Source organism: Taudactylus pleione, unplaced genomic scaffold (genome assembly GCF_031769625.1).
Source record: "Taudactylus pleione unplaced genomic scaffold, aTauple2 ptg000012l, whole genome shotgun sequence".
NCBI classification, from domain to species: Eukaryota; Metazoa; Chordata; class Amphibia; order Anura; family Myobatrachidae; genus Taudactylus; species Taudactylus pleione.
Window position 1 is genome coordinate 15,602,185 of NW_028284415.1, and position 19,770 is coordinate 15,621,954.

The window sequence follows — 19,770 nt, forward strand, 5'->3', positions numbered from 1 at the left end:
GTTCGACACACAGGTCACGGCCCTCAGATTAGATTTCCCTATACAGGAGCTGGCGAACTTTGTTGGAATGCAGGAGACGTTAGCGTAGTCGACTAGCCGGGTCAGAACCAAACAGACAAGACAGTACCAGGGAGCAGAAGTAAACCGGTCACAGGGAATAGCCGAGGTCAGAACCGGATATCAACGCGGAACCAGGGGTCAGGCAGAATCTGAGTCACGAACAAGCCAAGGTCAGAACCAATAGTCAGGATATGCACAGGAATGCTGGAGTATGGTAATGGAGCCTATACTCTGGCACAGGAATGCTCTCCTAGACTTCCTTAAATAAGCAAGGCTTGATTTTGGCGCCTTCTGTGGTTTACACTAACTTTTGTGCATGACATTTTAAATCCTATGCAGAGCGGCGTGCACGCTCCTATGGATGCTGCGGCCGCCTGCACACAGCCGCCGGAGAGGGAGAACAGTGGGCTCCGGGGTTCTCCCACCCACTGTCCCACGCCAGCCCGCACCCCATCGTCACCGGACCAGGTAAGAGTGACCTGGATTCGGCGGCGCTGTGACACAGCGCACCTTTGCACCAGCCCTATACCTGGTGTAAGAGATCCTTCTCAATCCAGAATTTATGTGTACACTTAACTCTGCACAGCCTGCAATCCGCCTACATGCCCACAGAACATATTCCGTACAAACGACAAGTTGCTGCCCATTTACACCCATTCAGCAGCAAATGGAGATGTGACCTGAAATACGTACGACTCTAAATCACCTGTAGCTGTTACAGATGCGCATGCTCGACTCAGGTGCAAAGACAGCGCCGCAAGATCCATCCGCAAAATGGACTTGTGTGCAACTGTGAATTAGGTCTACACACAATAAAATAGGAAATCAGTATGGCGCTGTCACTATGCAGCTAGTTCAGATGGATGGTGTCAAGCCCCCCCCCAAACATTAATAATATATACACAGATGATCAGCGCTAATAGACCTGGTAGTATTAAACTATAACAACACAATTGATTTTGGAATATTGTTGCCGGTCCGGAAAGAGTCCAAATGATATTCCAATGGTGTAGTAGTCGAAGCTTGTGGGGTGCTAAACGCGTTTCGTTGTGGAATGATCCACAACTTCCTCAGTAGCATACTACTGGAACCTCATTTAGCCTCTTTCCGGACCGACACCAATATTCGAACTCCAGCAGCTTCTCCATTGGAATCACACCATTTGCAACAAACCCTGCATAAACACCAGGACATGACCATCTTTATCAAGGCTGGTAATTACTCAAAAGCTGGATATTATTCCGGATTAATAAATTGAGGCCAGTGACTGTCACTAGATTATATAGATTGCTGGTTAACTTAATACTTTAACAGACATTTAATTCATTGGTTTATTTTTCACCATTTCATCTATTTTTTTTTTCACTAGTACCGTCCATATATATACCTGGATTGACCAATAGTTGATCCTATTTTATCTCTTTTTTTTTTTTTTTTTTTTTAAATGAAATTTAGCAATAAACTATTATTGATTTTCCAACCAAGCCGTATGGAGTCTCATATATATGTATTTACTATAGCGTTCCCGCTAGGCTGTTTTAGCGGGGCGCGGCGCCCTGCCCTCTTTCTGGAAGGCAAAAAGCGCCCTGCCCTCCAGAAGGAGGGCAAAAAGCGCCCTGCCCTAACAGCACGCAGGAACCGTCTTCACCCGCGGGTCGCAGTGTCCCGCGGGTGAAGAAATGTGCGGTGGCCCGGTCACCGCCGGAGAATAGACGCAGGGCGCATGCGCCTGGCATCTATTCTCCCTGTCTGCAGGGCTTGGGGGCTGCCCGGCGTGTCCGTAAGTGCCGGGCACGCCCCCAAGAGTGACGAAAAGGGGACGCGTCTTAGACACGCCCCCTTTTTTATGACCACGCCCCCTTCTCGGCCGCGCATGCGCCGAAGGCGCGCACGGATATGCCCTCTTTAGCTCCGGCGCCCTGCCTCCCGCCGCAGCTAGAGGGAACACTATACTATATGCATATGTTATAATCTTTCATAATACATTATACAAAATCAATTGTGTTGTTATAGTTTAAAACTACCAGGTCTATTAGCGCTGTTCATCTGTGTATATTTTATTCTGAATTAGGTCTAGTAGGTTTTCCTGTGATATTTAGGAATTGGAATGTACAAGTGGAAATTATTTCTTTCCATCTACTTTTAAAAAGACCCTGGACAGAATGTAACAGGTTTTGATTGGTCAATAATGGACATTTTTTTTGCCAATTCTGTGACAGTATTTATACTAGGTTGGTTCTACCCTTTAAATTCTGCTGCAAATTTGGAACCTATTGTATTCTGGCTACATGTAATCTACACACAGCAGAAGACAACCATTTGAACCAATATGCATGATGTGATAGGCGTATGAATTCAATTATTGGGTTGAAACATAGGATTAACTACAGTGGATGCAGGAGGTGTGGCTGCTATGTGGCCTGGGCGGCCTCGCCCACCTGTCACTCCCCCTGCACCCAACAGCAGTCTCTCTCTGCCTGCATAATGTGCAGGTGGGAGGGGGAGCAATTGCACTGATATGACCATGGCTGAGGGACGCACACATTTTTATTTTAGGGAATGTGACCATGCCTAATTTTTTGGCCATACCCCACCAGTACCCGGGCCCATCCCCACTCTCTTTGGCCCTGTATTGTACATTACCAAATGGCACAAGGGGCTACACAACACCACCTGGACAGCACTAGGCATGCTCATTCCGGCGGTGCGCTGTGTCCCTCTGTAAGCTGAGGGGGGAGGGCAGGGCCATGTTAATTTACGGGCAAACTTGGCAGCTACCCATGGCCCCACTATTCTAGGCAGGACCATTGAGAGCCGGTCCGGGCACATTACTATCAGGGGGCATGGCCTAATTGTGAGAGGCATGGTCACGCCCCTACATAATGGAAAAATCCTAATTGCAGTGCCACGAGGAGGGGGGCACTGTGAGCCCCTCAGCCAGGTGCAAATCCAGGTGGGGGGTATGACTAGTGTGATCGCTTCCCCCCCCACAGGCAGAGGAGAGGAGACTGCAGCTGCTGCTTAGCGGCAGCAGTCTCCCTGCAGCCCAGCACACAGCAGCATGTGCTGGGCTGCTGACAGGTAAGAGGGAGGAGGGGCAGTGTTGGACTCGAGGCCCTCCAACAAGCACAGGCCCAGGTAATTAGTACCCGCTCACTCTCCCCACCTGCCACCTGATTCTAGGGGCCTTCGAAGGGCAGGGCGGCCCGGGGGGAATTTACAGTACATGAAGCGTAAGGTCGTTCGCTCCGTGCATAGGGGAGCCAGCTGAGATGAAGGCAGAGAAAAAGATGCTCCCTGGCCACTCTGATTGTGAATTACACACAGAGTGGCCAGGCAGCATTCTCCATCTGCCTCCCACTTTGCAGCAACAGAGCCGGATTAAGGAGGGACACAGGGGGACGTCCCCCTTTCTCAGGGGGGCCCTCATACTTTAATCACAGCTGCAGAGCAGAGCAGGACTTGCACTCTGAGCTGAAGAAGAGAAGAGGGAGGTGGAGTCCGTAATCCTCACTTTACATCATGTTTTTTATGTTTAAACATTGATTTTGTTGAAAGTACCAATAAATTCAAAGGTTTTATTTTACTGACCATTCAAATTTTTATTCCTGTGAGTGCACTGCTTTGTCCAGCGCCTACAAGGCTATTAATACGGCCCTGGTGAGGAGCCCTTTCAAAATTTTACTCTGGTGCCCACAAAATGCTAGTTACACCCCTGGTGCTGCAATATCATGAATACACACAGTAAAATCGAATGCATGGATGGGATGATAAGGTTATTAGCTTAAATAATTCTGGTGTATAATAAAATGGATTAGGACATTTTTATCCTCCTATAAAATCATGTAATCTAATGCATAATGCTGGATTAACAGGGAACTGATTTTTAGTGAGCAAAAACTTCTCTGGAAATGTCAAAATGATTTTGCATTGGCATAATTACCATGTAGGTATTAGCAGGGATGAAATTTTATAGCTTAGACAATGCAATTTAAATCCAAAATGCATAACTGCCTTAATAAATAGTCCCTGACTTTTAAAGGTCACTTAGCAACACAGGATGATGCAAGTTCTGGTCAAAGCAACATCTGATCATGTGCGGATTGTACATTCTCTACTAGCTGTGAAAGATTTCAATTTACACTTATAAATTTAAGTTGATTACAAAGAAATATTTTTTTGGTATTAAATGGTAAAAAAATAAAGAGAAAAGCCATCATTTACTAGTAACAGTGATGAGTTCATGTACTGCAACAATTGTATCATTGGTCTGTCTACAACAAACTGTTACAAAGTAGAACTAAAGCTGGGTACTCACCTGAGCGATGATTCGGCTGGACCGATCGATCCACCAATTTGGGAAGTGTTCTGCACAAACGAATTGTGCATACACACCTACCAATCTGCTGCCCAACAGGCCTGGCTACAGGACCGGAAATGACATCAGTGTCATCTGTTCCTTCGACGATCGAATGAAGGATATATCGAAAAGTGGGCCTGATTCAGAGCCGCTCGCTAGATTCGATCGCTCGCACAATGTGTATGCAAATTGCGTAGGCAGTGCTATCGCACAGCAATGCATTAGCACGCCCAGTATTTCTTACAGAGCGATCACATAGTGTATGCAGACACCCACCAGCCTGTTTTAAGACGCCCACTTGTGCACGTCATGTCCAGGAAGTGTATGCAACCATGGGTGAATCGGATGCTATCGCAGCGCTTGAGGTTGACCATACCCTGCCACAAGCACTGCGAGGACTTCAGTGTAAAAACAAGCCAGGTGACGTGTACTATGATTCTGTCTTTTAATTATGCACACCTCTAAAACGCCGTTGAGATGCTCAGGCATGCCTGCATTTGCACCTCCACTAATGGCCAGCCCGTTACCACCTACAAACCGTTTCTCCTGCCACTCACTCTGCTGGGCTGTGTATGCGCAGCGAGCGAATGCATTGTGATCTTTCGCTAAAGTATGCGCACTGCGATGCATACACACTGCATACCATCGGCAGCAGCGAGAGTATGCATCTTAGCGAGCGGGTCTGAATCAGGCCCAGTGTGTACCCAGTTTAAGGGTAAAAAGCATTAAGTTGCTTTTTTTCACCTGAGATTTTCACCTCCGTTTTGCCAGATGATACAGTAGGATCAAAACAGAAATTGTTGGTGTTGTTCGGAAAATTCGAAAACCCTAAATTGCATGCCATTCAGTCCAAACAGCATGCAGTTCAGGGGAAATCGCCATTAGTAACATAAAAATCCCCTCCCTCCCCTTCAATAACAGCATAATTCCCTGTCCTCTGTTCTTGTCCTCTGGGGGGACAGGAACAAACTGGGGACATAATACCTAGAGTGTGCACTTGTATTCTAAGAACAATGACAGACAAAATAACCATGATAAACTCTACAATTAACATGGAGTATAAGTGAGGTTGTAAGTACATGTTTGGCCAAAAATGTTTGCCCATCCACCGCATGAAGGTAAACCCCATAAGATGGGTCCCTAGCCTCCCTAATACTAACACATTACGTTAAATTTATCCAGGACTTACCTGTAATAGTGCCCGTTCTAATATGTAGACAGAAATGCAGGAACCTGGGCTGGTGATTAAAAACACCTAAAGGCAGATGGGAGGGGAGCAAATTCCAAACAGAAGGAGTCTCAACCTTCAACTGTACAAAATCTACACAAATATAGTAAGAGGGGGGTGGCTTTGACTGCACACCCTAATTTTACACATAATAGGAGGTGCTGCCATGCTGAGACTTGTAGTACAATGCAGGGGACATAGAATGCAAGCGCACACTCTAGGTACTAAGAACAATGAGACAAAATGATCCTGAACAACTCTACAATTAACATGGAGTATAAGTGAGGTTCTCAGTACATGTTTGGCTAAAAATGTTTGCCCATCCACCACGTCAAGGTGAACATCCCTAAGAAGAACATGAACAAGAACAAACGTCTGGGCCTTTTCTCCTACGGTTGAAAGTGCAACCTTGAGTAAAATATTTTTTTTATTATCCAGCAGTATTAATTGCAGTATCATTCTGCCACTCATTTTTCAGTAGTGTGATGGTTTTTAATAATTACCTACCTACAATCTTCTGTTCTTGATCCAACATAATCCTAAGGAACTTTTGATGCAAAATGAGATAATGTCCTGTAAGCCCGCCCACTTAATTGACTGACGTCTATCACGACTGGTCTTCTCGTTATGGGAAGGTTTTTTCATAATTACTTTTTCTTTCAATACACATGCCAACAGGTATGGTTTTAGATATCTCATTTGTTCTTTTTTTTAAATCAAGTAATTTTTATTAAAATTTTTCACAAATTACAAAGAACAAAAAAGAAAATATACACAAAAAAAAAATACAGTTAAGATACAGGTGGTGGAGGTAAAAAAAAACTAACAAACAAAGGAAAGTTATAATGGAGAGAGAGAATATATATATATTTTTTCAAAGAACAGAAAATACATTACATGGGTGGATCACCAACTGGTCTACGAAAGCCCAAGGGAGAAAGAGCCCATCGGTCCCTTAATTTATGATATTTAGGAAGAGCCTTACAGCTAGTATAGACATCTTTCATGGTCAATGGTATCCTTCACCAGCGCTCGCCATTTGTGTATATCTGGAGGGTCTGGAGCACACCAGGAGCAAGCGATAATCACTATCTATACAGCCAATGTAGATAGGCCTAAAACATATCGATAAATAGTAACATTAAACAATTCTTCCAAATCTGAAGCAAATAAACAGAGATTAGCTTCTAATGATGGTAATGACGGAAATGTAGACTGAATATCCGACCAGACCAAATTCCAAAAATCACTGACCATAGGGTATTCCCATAATAAATGCCAAAAATCACAGCCATGTGCATGACATTTGGGACAGTTAGTTGGGGCATTTATATCAATATGCGCATTAGAGACAGGGGAACGGTAGGACCCATGCATAATAAAGTAATGGATTTGCTGAAAACGGACACAGGAGGTAATGTACCTTATAGAGCCCAGTATCTGAGTCCATTGCTCATCCTGGAGAAGACCCAAATTTAATTCCCATTTATTTTGATGGGGAAGAAGGGCATCCGGCAAATTACGAGAGGTGAGATCACTGTAGAGGTAGGAGACTATCTTACGAGAAGGTAATTGAAGGAGTGCTAATTTTAGTGGAGAGAGGAATAGCACTATAGGTTCATATTCAAACTGGGCACGCAGGGCATGCCTGAGCTGGAGATATCGATAGAAGGCCGAATGAGGAAGCCCAAACTCCACATGTAAATGTTCAAAGGAATGGAGGACACTGTTTTGAAACAGATGTCTAAGTGTTTTGACAATCTCAGAAATCCAAAAGGTCTGCGATCCCAGTATGCCCAGCTCAGAGAGACACACTTAGGATTTGGGTTTGTTGGGGACCCAGAGTGGTAATAGGAGCAGACACCTGAACAGATTTAAACTGAAAAGTGTTTTTCTTAATGGCAGAACTTGAAGACATGTACACAGATAATATAAAGTCCAGAACATAGGTAGGGAAGTGATGACTAGAAACTGTAGTGAAGTATGAATGGGTAATGTCCAGGTAGTGGCAGAACTAATTCAAAGTCTTTGTAATCCAAATGGTCACTGCAAGGCTGCAGACAGGATATCAGGTTACAAATTGATTCAGTTGAGATGAAATCCAGAGAGGTTATGGAGTAATCTGAATAGTAGTAACTGTTGGGTTAACTGGAGAGTTGTACTGAGATGGGTTAGTGTAGAAATTGGATTAGCTGCAATATGAGCCAACAGAGAGCTAGGTAAGCAGAGGCAGTAGGTACAGGGTTCACTGCACACTCAGGTCTTTTGGCAGGAAAAGGGTTGATAGAAGGTGCAGGGTGGTTCCAGCAGGAGGCTGGGAGCAGGCAGAGCGGTGAAGGCAGCTAGGAAGCTGGAATCCAGCAAGAGCACTGGAACAGACAGGTCTCAGGAGCACAGGAACACTCTCACAGCATGCGCTGTGAAACACGTTGCACTGGCAAATATGGGAAGCTCTGAACTTCCTTAAGTACCCAGTGCAGGAACGTGATAGGTTGGAGAGAGCATGTGACACGCCAGGATGGAGCAACTAAGTCACATGACTAGAAGCAAGATGGCGGTGCCCATACCAGAGCGGAATGGAAACACCACCATACTTACCCCAGCCAGAATGACACAGTGCCTGCGGAACACTTTGCACAGCCAACGCCTGCCACCAGACACTAGCCCTCTCTGCCGGAAGGACCACGCCACAGCGCCCTCACACGTAATACCCATCATCACCTATGCTGGAAAACCCTGGTCATGACAGACCCCCATTAAACCAAGGCGGGACATCAGGATCCAAACCCCCATCCCCAAATAACCCCTGTGCAAAACGCCAAACCAGTCAGGCCTGCCGGAGCAAAGGAGGAGATCTACTCTGAGTTTTAGCGGCGAGCATAACCTGTAATGGAGCCAAAGGGGACCCTGTCTGCTCATCAAGGAATCCTGCCATAGTGGTATAAGTATCAGCTGTCAACCAGGTGACCAGATGTGAAAGTTGTGAGGTCATATAATACAATCTTAAATTAGAAAGAGCCAGGCCACCTGCAGATTTAGGTCTGCATAGAGTTCAAAGTGCAATCCGAGGTCTTTTATCCCCCCGCACAAAAGAAGAAAGAATAGAGTCAATATGGGAGAAAATCTTTTTGGGGATAAATACAGGTGAGTGCTATAGTACATAAAGATATTTAGGCTGAATAACCATTTTAAATAAATTAATGCGACCTGTAGTGGCGGGCTGGGCCGGGGGGCAGGGTGCCATGTGCCCCCCGGGCCGCTCTGTGAGAAAGCATTGTGGGCCGCCCACCTCCTCCTTGCATAGGGCCGTGGAGGTGGACCAGTCACCAGTGTGCAGCGTGGCTGCATTCCGACTTTGACTGTCGGAGGCAGCCGCGGTCACGTGCTATTCTGTTGTGTATGTACTACAGGGCTATGGAAGCCCTGTAGGTACATAATGCACAACAAGCCACCAAACCCCGGCCGTCCCGTCGGCATCGCGCATAGGCGGCTGCCGGCCGTACACAACGAGCGGCGGCAGGGGGGGGAGGCAGCAGCTATGGGGGTCGCAGGGTATCAGCAGCGCCGGTTAAATGGTCAGTATATGAGTGACACGGCCACCCTGCGGCTATTTCCCGTGTCACCCAGGACCCCTCCCCCCAACCCAATAGATGTATTTTGTGCAAAAATAAAAATGTGTTGTGTTGCAAAATGGGAGCCTTATTTTTAATAAGAGTCCCCCATCATTAGTGATTTAAAAATAAATAAACAGCCCTTCAGCTTTGGGACTACACATCCCAACATGCCCTGCCACAGTTTGAATACAAGACTCCTGACAAGGCATGCTGGGATGTGTAGTTTACCAGCAGCTAAAGGGCAGCTTATTATAGCCCACCCCTGGTACCAAATAGGCAGGGCCATTGAAAGTCCACCCTTGGCTGCATCCAGAGAATGAAAGGAAGTGGAGGGAAAAATAAGCAGGGGAAGAGGAGCTGAAGGAAAGAAGAAGAACCCAGTTAAAAGAATAGAAAGTGGAGAGAGAAAAGCAGAAAAAAACAAAGAAGAAATGAAGGTAAGTGTATGTTTAGTATGGATTTTATACTCTTATTTTTCTTTTAAAAAAAAAAAAAAAATATGGTGGGAGGGAGTTCTTGTATGTAATATTTCTCTCTCTACACTGAACTTTGGGGAATATGTACAAGGTGCTGCTTAGTGACAAATGCGCGTTAACCAGCGCTATTTTACACTTACACTTATGTATGTTATAGCACTGCTAATATACATAAGTGTACGTGTAAAATAGCACTGCTAATATACATGTGTACGTGTAAAATAGCACTGCTAATATACATGTGTACGTGTAAAATAGCACTGCTAATATACATGTGTACGTGTAAAATAGCACTGCTAATATACATGTGTACGCGTAAAATAGCACTGCTGATATACATAAGTGTACGTGTAAAATAGCGCTGCTAATATACATAAGTGTACGTGTAAAATAGCACTGCTAATATACATGTGTACGTTTAAAATCACTAGACCTATTTATTTTATTAATAAACACCTCAATTTAAGGATGCGCCGTTACTTATGGGCCACTGCCTTGGACTTGCCCCCCAGGCTAAAAGTTGCCAGCCAGCCCCTGGCGACCTGTGACTGTAAGCGACAGTTTCTTACACACATGAATATTTTGTTTAAAAGCTGAGGTGATGGGCATCACATTAAGTTCCACAAATGCAGCCGTATCAGAAGCAATGGAGATACCCAGACACCTAAAGGAGAGAGTCTATTGTAGGAGGCAAGATGGTGTAGAAGAAAGGGATAGGGAACAGTTTAAGGGAAAAAGATTAGACTTGGACCAGTTAATAAAAAGCCCCGAAAAAAGCCCAAAATCTTCAATGACACTCATCAAATGTTCTAGCGAAGGGCCAGCATCTGCAAGGAACAACAGAATATTGTCTGCATAGTGAGCTATCTTGTCAATTACACGGACTGCCCGCAGACCGCGAATCTCTGGATCTAAGCAAATGAGACAATGCTAGGGGCTCGATAGCCAGTGGTGCAGGAGATAAAGGACACCCCTGACGCGTGCCACGCCCTAGCTTGACAGATGAGGAAATATAATCGTTCACTGACTTTCTGGCCCATGGGGAAGAATACAAAAGACGAGCCCAAGAAACAAAATGGAGACCAAAACCAAACCTAACCAGGACTTCCCACAAATATTCCCATTCCACGGAGTTGAAGGCCTTGACTGAATCTAGGGAAACCATCACAGATCCAGGGACATCTGCATAGGGCAGGAGAGACGTCTAAGATTGTGGGTAGTGGACTTACCTGGCATAAAGCCGGTTTGATCAGGATGTATAATTCAGCTGATAACTGAATTAAGACGAATAGCTAAAAGCTTGGCCAATAGTTTTATGTCTGTAGTAAGGAGGGAGATAGGTCTATAAGACTCTGGGTAAAGGGGGTCCTTCCCTGGCTTTGGGGGTACAACAACTAAGGCCTGTGTAGTGTGTACCCAGCTTAAGTTTCCATTTATACATTCACACAGACGAGTTCACACAGAGGCCCTGATTCAGAGAAGGACGCTCTAACAGAGCGCTCGCTCTGAATCAGGGCCGTCCCTCCTTCATTTTGGAGCGGCCTCCTGACCACTCGCATAGCTGGGGGTGACCACCCACAGCTTTAGCGAGCGGCCAAACTGATGGTCGCGACCATCGGGCTTGCGACGAGACCCTGCGGTAGGGTCTCGCTGCCGCAAGCCCAGGAGTGCTTTTGGCTCTATCAGAGCCGAGAGCACTCCCACTGACATCACTAGTGATGTCAGTGGGGCCGGCACCAGACGGTAGGCGTTCCCATGAGAACGCCTCCGTCTGGGCAGCCACGCCCCCGGCACGCCCACCAAAGGGGGCGTGCTGTCAATCACCATAGACAGCACGCTCCATTTGGTGCAAGACCCTTAACGACGGCTTGGCCGTCGTTATTCGGGTCTCGCGCATGCGCACGACGGAGCCGCCTCTGTCGTGCGCACTTGGGCACCATCGACCCGCTTGCGAGCGCTCAGCGCTCGCGAGCCTGAATCAGGCCCAGATTGTTTAGTGAACAAACACAGTTATGCACAATAAACTTCTCTCTCGCTATATATACAGTACTGTGACCATGTGGAAGATTTGGTAGCGAATCACAACTCACAGAAATACTTTCTTGAGGAATCCCCATGTGTTCAGTGTGCACATATGGATACTTTCAGGCTATTGAGACAGTGGACTGACAATGATCAGATTCTAAATTAATCCAGCTATGCTGGGGTTGCTGCAGGTCATTTGGGGTCCTGTCACAGCTGTGAAGCTACAGCACCCACTGCTATGCCACTGACTACTGCAAACATTAAAAATCCAGTACTCATCTAATAAGCCAAATTTGGTTTGTATTGTGCATTTCTCATGAAATATTTGTAAATATTTCATATGCTTTTTCTTATAGGATTGATGATAATTATTTCTAGTATGAGTTGGAGATATAAAAAAACCTGCATCATTTACTAGCTCTGACTGTCTATTTTAGCGTGCCTAACCTTAGCTGCTAGTGCATTAGGACACAATCTGTTACTGCATGAAAATGATCTCACAGAGACTGTTGAAGCACACCAGATTTCTTGCAAAAGACAACACACAATAACACATAAATATCCAGTTACTTGAAATACACAATAACAGTAAGTATGTAATAATTGTGAAATTAATGCAGTATTGTAAAAATTCATATAGATGGTCTGACTGTAAAAAACATTATTTTAAGCAATATTTTTTATATAGTCTAAACTTGTTTTTGAACGCCATAAAATAGGACTGTGAGCCTTAATAGCTATATTATAAAACAGTTCTTTAAATGTATTCAAAATAAATTTGTGTTATTAGTGTACTGTTATCTGTTTGTGGGTCTGTTTTTTTTCTTACTGTATTTTGTACTCTTGGTAAGCCAAGCAGATTCAATTAGAAACTGTTTTTTTTCTCTCCACTGTTTCCCACAGCAAATCCCTTGACGTAAGAAAACAGCCCGTTTAATGACTCATAACATCATCTATCGATTTAATGAGATGTGCCAGATTCTTACATTTTCCCCTAAATTAAAATTTGCATTAAAAAGACGAATGTTTTACCTATTGTGAACATTAGCCTTTTGATGGCTGAACTATGCAAATAAAAATGAGCGGTGTCATTACATTGTTATATGACACAGCCAGGGGCTGGAGGGAAGGGACAGAGTATTTGGGAAGATTATGCCCTGAATTACAATGTAAAATAAATTAATAAAGATCAATTATGTTTAATTGCTTGTGTACAATGTATTTCCTCATGAGAAGCTAAAATGTCCAGAGGCTGGAGTAATGCCTTATGTTCATTCTATTGTTGTTTACTGGAGACCAGTACTTACTAACACAAAATACCACGATAGAGACAATTATTGTATAATGCAAACTGCAGTATACAGGCTCATAGGATGAATAATGAATTAATAAATCACAGCTTAATACCATTCCACAGTATATGGTATCTCAGAACAGTATACATTGAGGAGTCCACAGGCTAGGGTATTGTATATTACTGCAGTATGTTTCTGCTCAAAACATCCCAGGGCAGCAGATAATATCGAATAATGTAGAACTGTGTAGGTGTATACAGTGGCTGAAAGTCTTAAAAACAGTGCCTATGTAAGCTGGCCTCAGACTGTCAGCCACGACTCCGCTATAGCCTGTTTCTTTTCCCCCAAATTGACGCTGCCAGCGGCAGGTGGTGCTGACCATCAAATCAGCAGAGGAAGAGAAGACTGTAGAGAGAGTGCTCTCCTGCCTTTCCTTCTCCTGCTGCTGCAGTGGCGTCACTAGGGGGCTGCGGGCCTTACCGGGTGACACTATCTGAGAGGATGACACCCATATAGCAGAGCTGCAATTTTGGTGTCACCCCCTCGGAAGTTGTCATCGAACAGGGCTAAAGAGGTGATGGATGACGTGCACCAGCAGCATGGGCGCGGCCATGTTAGACTCTGTCAGGTGATTCATCTGAGCATACCAGCCAAGCTCACCTGATTATCTGCACCAATGAGCAGGAACTGCTTCCTACTTAAACCTGCATCTGGATCCAGCACATTGCCAGAACAACATGTGCCTTCCAGTGATAGTTCTAGGCTGCAGGCCTCAGTGATCTCCACTGTTCCTGTTCCTTGCTGTGACCTCTGTGTACTGCGTGCGATCCAGTATCTGTCCCTGTGACCTCCAGCTGCTGCTAGACCAGGGTACCTGCATATACCATCTGCCTCTGGAATCATCTTCAGTCACTGCTATTTACGAGTGCATGTCCTCACCTCCGGCCTCTGGTGCCTTGGCATCATCCAGTGGACCTCGGGCTTACCACCTTCTCTGGACTTCTGCCAAAACTGCGTATTATCATTGGCTGTCTGTGCAGGTCATCAGTACACACTATATGGCTGGTTATTGACAGGTCTCCTTGTTTTGAATGTTTGCGTCTGGAGTTGGTTCTAAGTCTCATAGATCTCGATTCCAGTGCTAGGACCAGGGTGTGGGTTCCAGGTCCAGGACTTGGTCAGGGTAACATTCAAGGTTGTGAGACTGTAGCAGTTGACAGCTCTGAGTTTGTTATCACTGGTTCCTATTTAGTGTTCCTGCTAGGCTGTTTTAGTGGGATGCCGCCGCCGCCGCCCTGCCCAATTTGAAAGTATAAAAATGTGTCCTGCCAGTGTCCCGTGGTGGGCAGGTGAGTTCTGGTGAAACAATCACCGGCGAGTGAATTGATGTTGTGTGCATCTATACAAAACATCTCCGTATATTTTACTACGAGGATGATGCGGGAGGAGTCTGCCAAATATCAATTTGTCTATTGACAAAGTAAGAAAGCGATTCATCCAAGTTGCAATGCCCGTGGAAGTTCTGGCGCAGTTTAATGGAGAATGATGCAAGGTATCATTTGTAGAAATGGCTTTGCGCATTTGGAGTGGCATCTGTAATATCCTTTGCTGGATTAGACAAACCAAACATTGGATGATCAGACTAGCATGGTGCTGAACCTGAAAAAACACCAAATCATGTGTCCGATTAGCTCTAAAAGACAAACTAGCCGGAGTAAATGAGAGTGGTTTGCCTATCGATTTGTCCAAAAGTTCAAAAATGGTGCTCTACATGCTAGCGAGTAAAGGGGTTGGGCTGCCTCACCACACTGAAGCTTTGGATTTCCCAGGACGACCTAGGGATCGCTGCTGGTGTAAACATGTCCAAGTCCGGGACAACCTCAACATTAAAGTCACCACCCATCACCAGGTTGGGATTATCCCTATTTAAAAGCTTTTGCAAAACATCAGTAAAAAAATATATATATAACATGAGTGGTGTTGGGGGCGTTTATATTATGCAGAATTTATCTAGGGGCAAGAGGAGGGGTTGAAGAACAGCTTCACTTCAGAAATGTCAGTAAAGATATGAGTCTGGCCAGTCGGTTTGGCTGGGTAGAGGAGAGCAGATCATTTATTGTTATCAGACAGGTATAAATTCTCTTTGTAGCTGTGTGATGGTTGCAGAGTAGTCTTGGAATATTAGGATCTCATGGTCATCAATGATCAAAACTGTTTATAGCAGGGGTCTTCAAACTTGGCCCTCCAGCTGCTGTGGAACTACACATCCCAGCATGCACTGCCACCTTTTTGATATAACAGCATGCTAAAACTATGTGCAGTGCATGCTGGGATGTGTAGTTCCACAGCATCTGGAGGGCCAAGTTTGAAGACCCCTGGTCTATAGGCTATCAAAATATGCTCCTAACTCTAAAATTAAGGAATCTAGCCAGAACCAGGTGTGGTCTAGTTCCCCCTGAGACTGATGGATCTCAGTGGAAGCAACCTCCCCAGACACTCCCCAGCCCAGCCGAGCCCATGCTGCATAAGGGTGGAGTTGGGAGATATTTTAAGATAAGCGAAAAGATGTATGTTAGTGTACTTTGGTTAATATCCTGATATTTAAGTAGAACTATTTAATACTAAATTCAGTAAAACACATGTAAACAATGTAGGCATTAACAGAGCCAAGCAGCAGAAGACAAACATAGCAAAGAATAGATTGTAGGGGTGAAATTCTGTTTCGAGGAAGACCAGTGAGGAGACAATCTCAATAATCAATGCGAGAGATAATGAATTCGAGTTTTTGCATTGTCTTGTGTAAGATATAGGCATATTCTACATATGTTTCTAAGATGTATGTAACAGGATTTGGAAACATATTGAATGTGGGAAACAAAGGACAGTTTAGAGTTAAAGGATGACACCTAGGTAATGAGCTTGAGGGGTATGATTGATTGTTGTGTTATCACAAGTGATAGAGATATCAGATAGGTAACTGCTACTAGCTGGGGGATATATTATTCATTCTGTTTTGGAAAGATTCAGTTTGAGGTGCTGAGATGACATCCAAGATGAAATGACAGAAAGACATTCAGTAACGCAGGCCAACATCTGGAGGGGATAGGTAGATTTGCATATAATCTGCATACGGGGCCTGATTCTGAGATTTACCGTACAGGCACAGCCACTGCATGTTTGTACACAGCGGCTGTGCTAAAATTTGCAAAAGACGCCCACTGCCTGCTTCTCTGATCCACTGCTATGTCGGATCAACTGCGTGAACATCGGACATCTGAGTAATTCTCGGGTTAATTAGGATGTCTGGCACGCTGCTTGGGCCAGTGAAGGTGCATCCAAGGATGCAGCCACTAGCTTTGGCACGCCCAGAAAATGGGGCCGACATGTCCACGTTTTCTGGAACGCTCCAAGTCGCCACCCTCAAATGTCAGCAGCATGTCAATCATGCTGCGCCTTTTGGCGTACTACAACCAATGTCGCAGGACCAGATCTGCACATGTGCAGTGCAGCTCCTGCGCAGATCAAAAAAACACTGGACATTTACGTAAATATCGAATTTCCGTTAATCTCTGAAGCAAAGAGTGGTCAACAGAGACATATACAGCAGAGATCCAGGAGAACAAGAAGCGAGCAATGGTCTCTAGACCTAAAAGTGCAAACATTGGATTTCATGATTTGTTAAGGACAGGATGATTATTAATCACATCAACATTATGCAAAACCAGAGATTTGAAAGGGTATTTTTTTATTTCATATGACTGTATTATGTGCAGAACAGGTTTCTTTTGCAGAACTCCATTCATATAAAATAAAAATGCGTGTTAGTAAAAGAACAAATGCTTTTTGCCCTGTGATGGAGTCACTGCTTCAAAGAGTTAAAATAGAAGATAAGTGGTTGCATTGAGGTCCTTCCTAAATTAAACACAGAGATTTTGATTGCTATTTGGTAGAATGTTATAGAAAAGCGTTTGGCAGGACCTGGTTGTATTGTGGTTCTATATACAGTATATATCTAGGATTGCCTATAGCCATGTTTCCTTTGTTGTAATATCAGAAATGGTGATTCAGAACAAAGAAAAGCAATTATTTTCTCTCCGATTACAGCAGACCGCATTCTAAAACCCCAATCTTACCCTAAAACAACCAATTTCATATTTTGTAGGTCTGCATTGCACTCCCCTTGGTCGCCCTGCTGCCAGTGTTTACTGAGCCATCGTTAGTGACGTCATGACAAGAATGTCCTATATAGTATATAAATGATATAGCCTGCTCTGCTCATCCATTACATTAAACTCCAGATCAGACATGTAATTATGGACACGTATGTATTACACATGCTACATAGCTAGCTTTACAATTACATACATGTTGCAGACGGTGAGACCTGCATATGAAAACTAAAAAAATTAGCAGAATGCATCAGTGTCCGAGTCACATGGCTAACCTGGTACACCCTAACCACCTACATAAGGTACTTACATAAGCAACCTGCTGCGGTACCTCTGAAGAATGATATTCATATACAACAATGGCATGCTTAGACTTGTAGTTCCATATGCTACTGCTCTCTGATTATTACCCTGCCATGTAAATAATAATAGAGATGCCAGCAGCAAGCACAGACTAGTATCTCACGCTGACATAATAATAACTTCTAGTAACCTGGCAGCGACATGCCCTGAGCCGGGCGGAAGTACGTCTGATTCGGAAGCTCTGACATGACGTCACTGGCAAGATGGCGGCGCACATGAGCTGAGAGGGCACAGCGGGCGCAGAATGAGAGGTACTTGAGCTGCGGGTCTCCAGGCTCACCTGCTCCTGCATTGTGCAGAGGGGTTTATCTGGTGTTAGTACATTGGTGTAGCTGGCAGTATACGCATAATAGCCTCAGCTGCAGTCGCAATAGGACACTGCTGGGACTGATAGTTACCTTACCTCAGTCTGTAGGTGATGTCCATTGTTGTTCTAACGGCTTTTGAGGTTTATATTCTAATACTGTGGTTTTTGGGTTCTGTCGATAGTATGGCAAGATGACACAGCCATGCGGAGTGGTTTCTCCTGTCGGTCTGTATCATACTTGCATACCTCCCAACATGACCCTCTCCAGGAGGGACACAATGCTCTGGTCCTGGACTTCCCTGTAAGAGGTGGGGCTGCAGCACAGTTCAAAAGTCAAATAGGGGAGTCACACCAACTGTCATTTCACACGCTGCCAAACTTCACTGGCTGGGACTCACTGGCAGTTGGTGTGACTCCCCTCTTTGAATTTTGGACTGTGCTGCAGCCCCACCCCTGGAGCCGCCACCAATCATAAATTACCAGGGAAGTCCAGGACCAGAGTATTGTGTCCCTCCTGGAGAGGGTCATGTTGGGAGGTATTTACTTGCCTACTATTAAAAAAGCATTTCAAGGAGATTGTGAAAGTTACCCCTTTGAGCACAGAGATAAAGTGCACATGTATTGCTACATCTGAGAGGTGTGTCATAATACTGACATCCAAATGTAAATGAGCCCCAAAGCAGTTAGCAAGATACATTTTCTAAAAAAAAATAGATGTAGGCATAGAGATCATTGTACTTTATAACCAATGCAGAAAAATGACACTGATGATCTCATTTGAATGTATATAACAGCCACAAAACGGGGGTAAGGTGTAATCCGGGTGATTGCTAGACCCTGCAGGGAGTCAGGGAGATTGCTACTATTTCAGGGAGTTTCCCTGACAATCAGGAAGAATTGGCAAGTATGGTCTGTACAGTATGGAGCACATACTGGGGCCTATGTATCAAAGCTTGATGAGAGATAAAATCGGCTCCTAACTGTCATTTTTCAAACGCAGCTTGTGAAATGTCAGTTAGAAGCTGATTGGTTAGTGCTTTATCTCTCACAATTGTATCTCTCTCCAGTATTTGATACATAGGGCCCACTGTATCTGCGAAATGAAGGGACACAAAAGTCTCATCCACACACAGATAAGACATTCATTCACCAGGACTAGTGACATTTCTGAGGTAAGTGTCTCATACCTCACTCATATAACCAGCTGCTACTGAATTTTAGGCTGCGTTCTCACAAACACTGACTCTTAATTTTTCCCTGGCCATAGTATGATGTCTTATAAAGGCCCTAGCTCTCTATTTGTATTGTAAAAAAAGATCCTGGCTCACTAATGAGCAATGCCAAGGGGTGCCACTGTCAAAAGCACAGACACTTCCTCGCTGCCACAGTGTAAGCCCTCACTAATAAGTCCCATATAGCGGGCACTTTCTTCCTCATATCATAGTTATGTCATCTTCATGATCATTGTTCATGTAGTCGAAACTAACTCTCATTCATGATATTGAGTGCTGAAAACAGCGGATCTTGCTCAATCGATGTTGTATCCTACTCTAGTAACGCCAGCCCAGTTGTCATCTATTTTTCTCATTCCAGAGATCAAACACGTAAAGCTTTTATATCAGAAAGACACTAATATGACTGACTGATTTCTTGATGTTCCCGTAATTCAAGTTGTGCCTTTGAATTGCTTGGTTTGTAGGGCCATGAGAGCTACTCAAAAATGCTCACAAGGGAATCCACATAATCAGACACAGTGGTAATCTTCATAGAAACTCAACTGACTGCATCAATTAATGAGTACCCTATTTAAAGGACCACAAACTTTATTATTTTAAATACAATTTCATCATTATGTACAGTAAGCAGGACCTTG

General features: G+C 44.4%; 1 protein-coding gene across 1 annotated transcript in view; it reads left to right on the forward strand.

The window, feature by feature from the left end:
* The first annotated feature begins 17,750 nt into the window (after window positions 1-17,750).
* The window catches only part of COX10 (cytochrome c oxidase assembly factor heme A:farnesyltransferase COX10), a 138,319-nt gene continuing 136,299 nt past the window's right edge, over window positions 17,751-19,770 (forward strand). Inside the window, exon 1 of the mRNA XM_088468456.1 lies at window positions 17,751-17,841. Within this exon, the coding sequence (XP_088324582.1) occupies window positions 17,835-17,841 (7 nt within the window). The 5' untranslated portion in view covers window positions 17,751-17,834. The remainder of the gene's footprint in view (window positions 17,842-19,770) is intronic.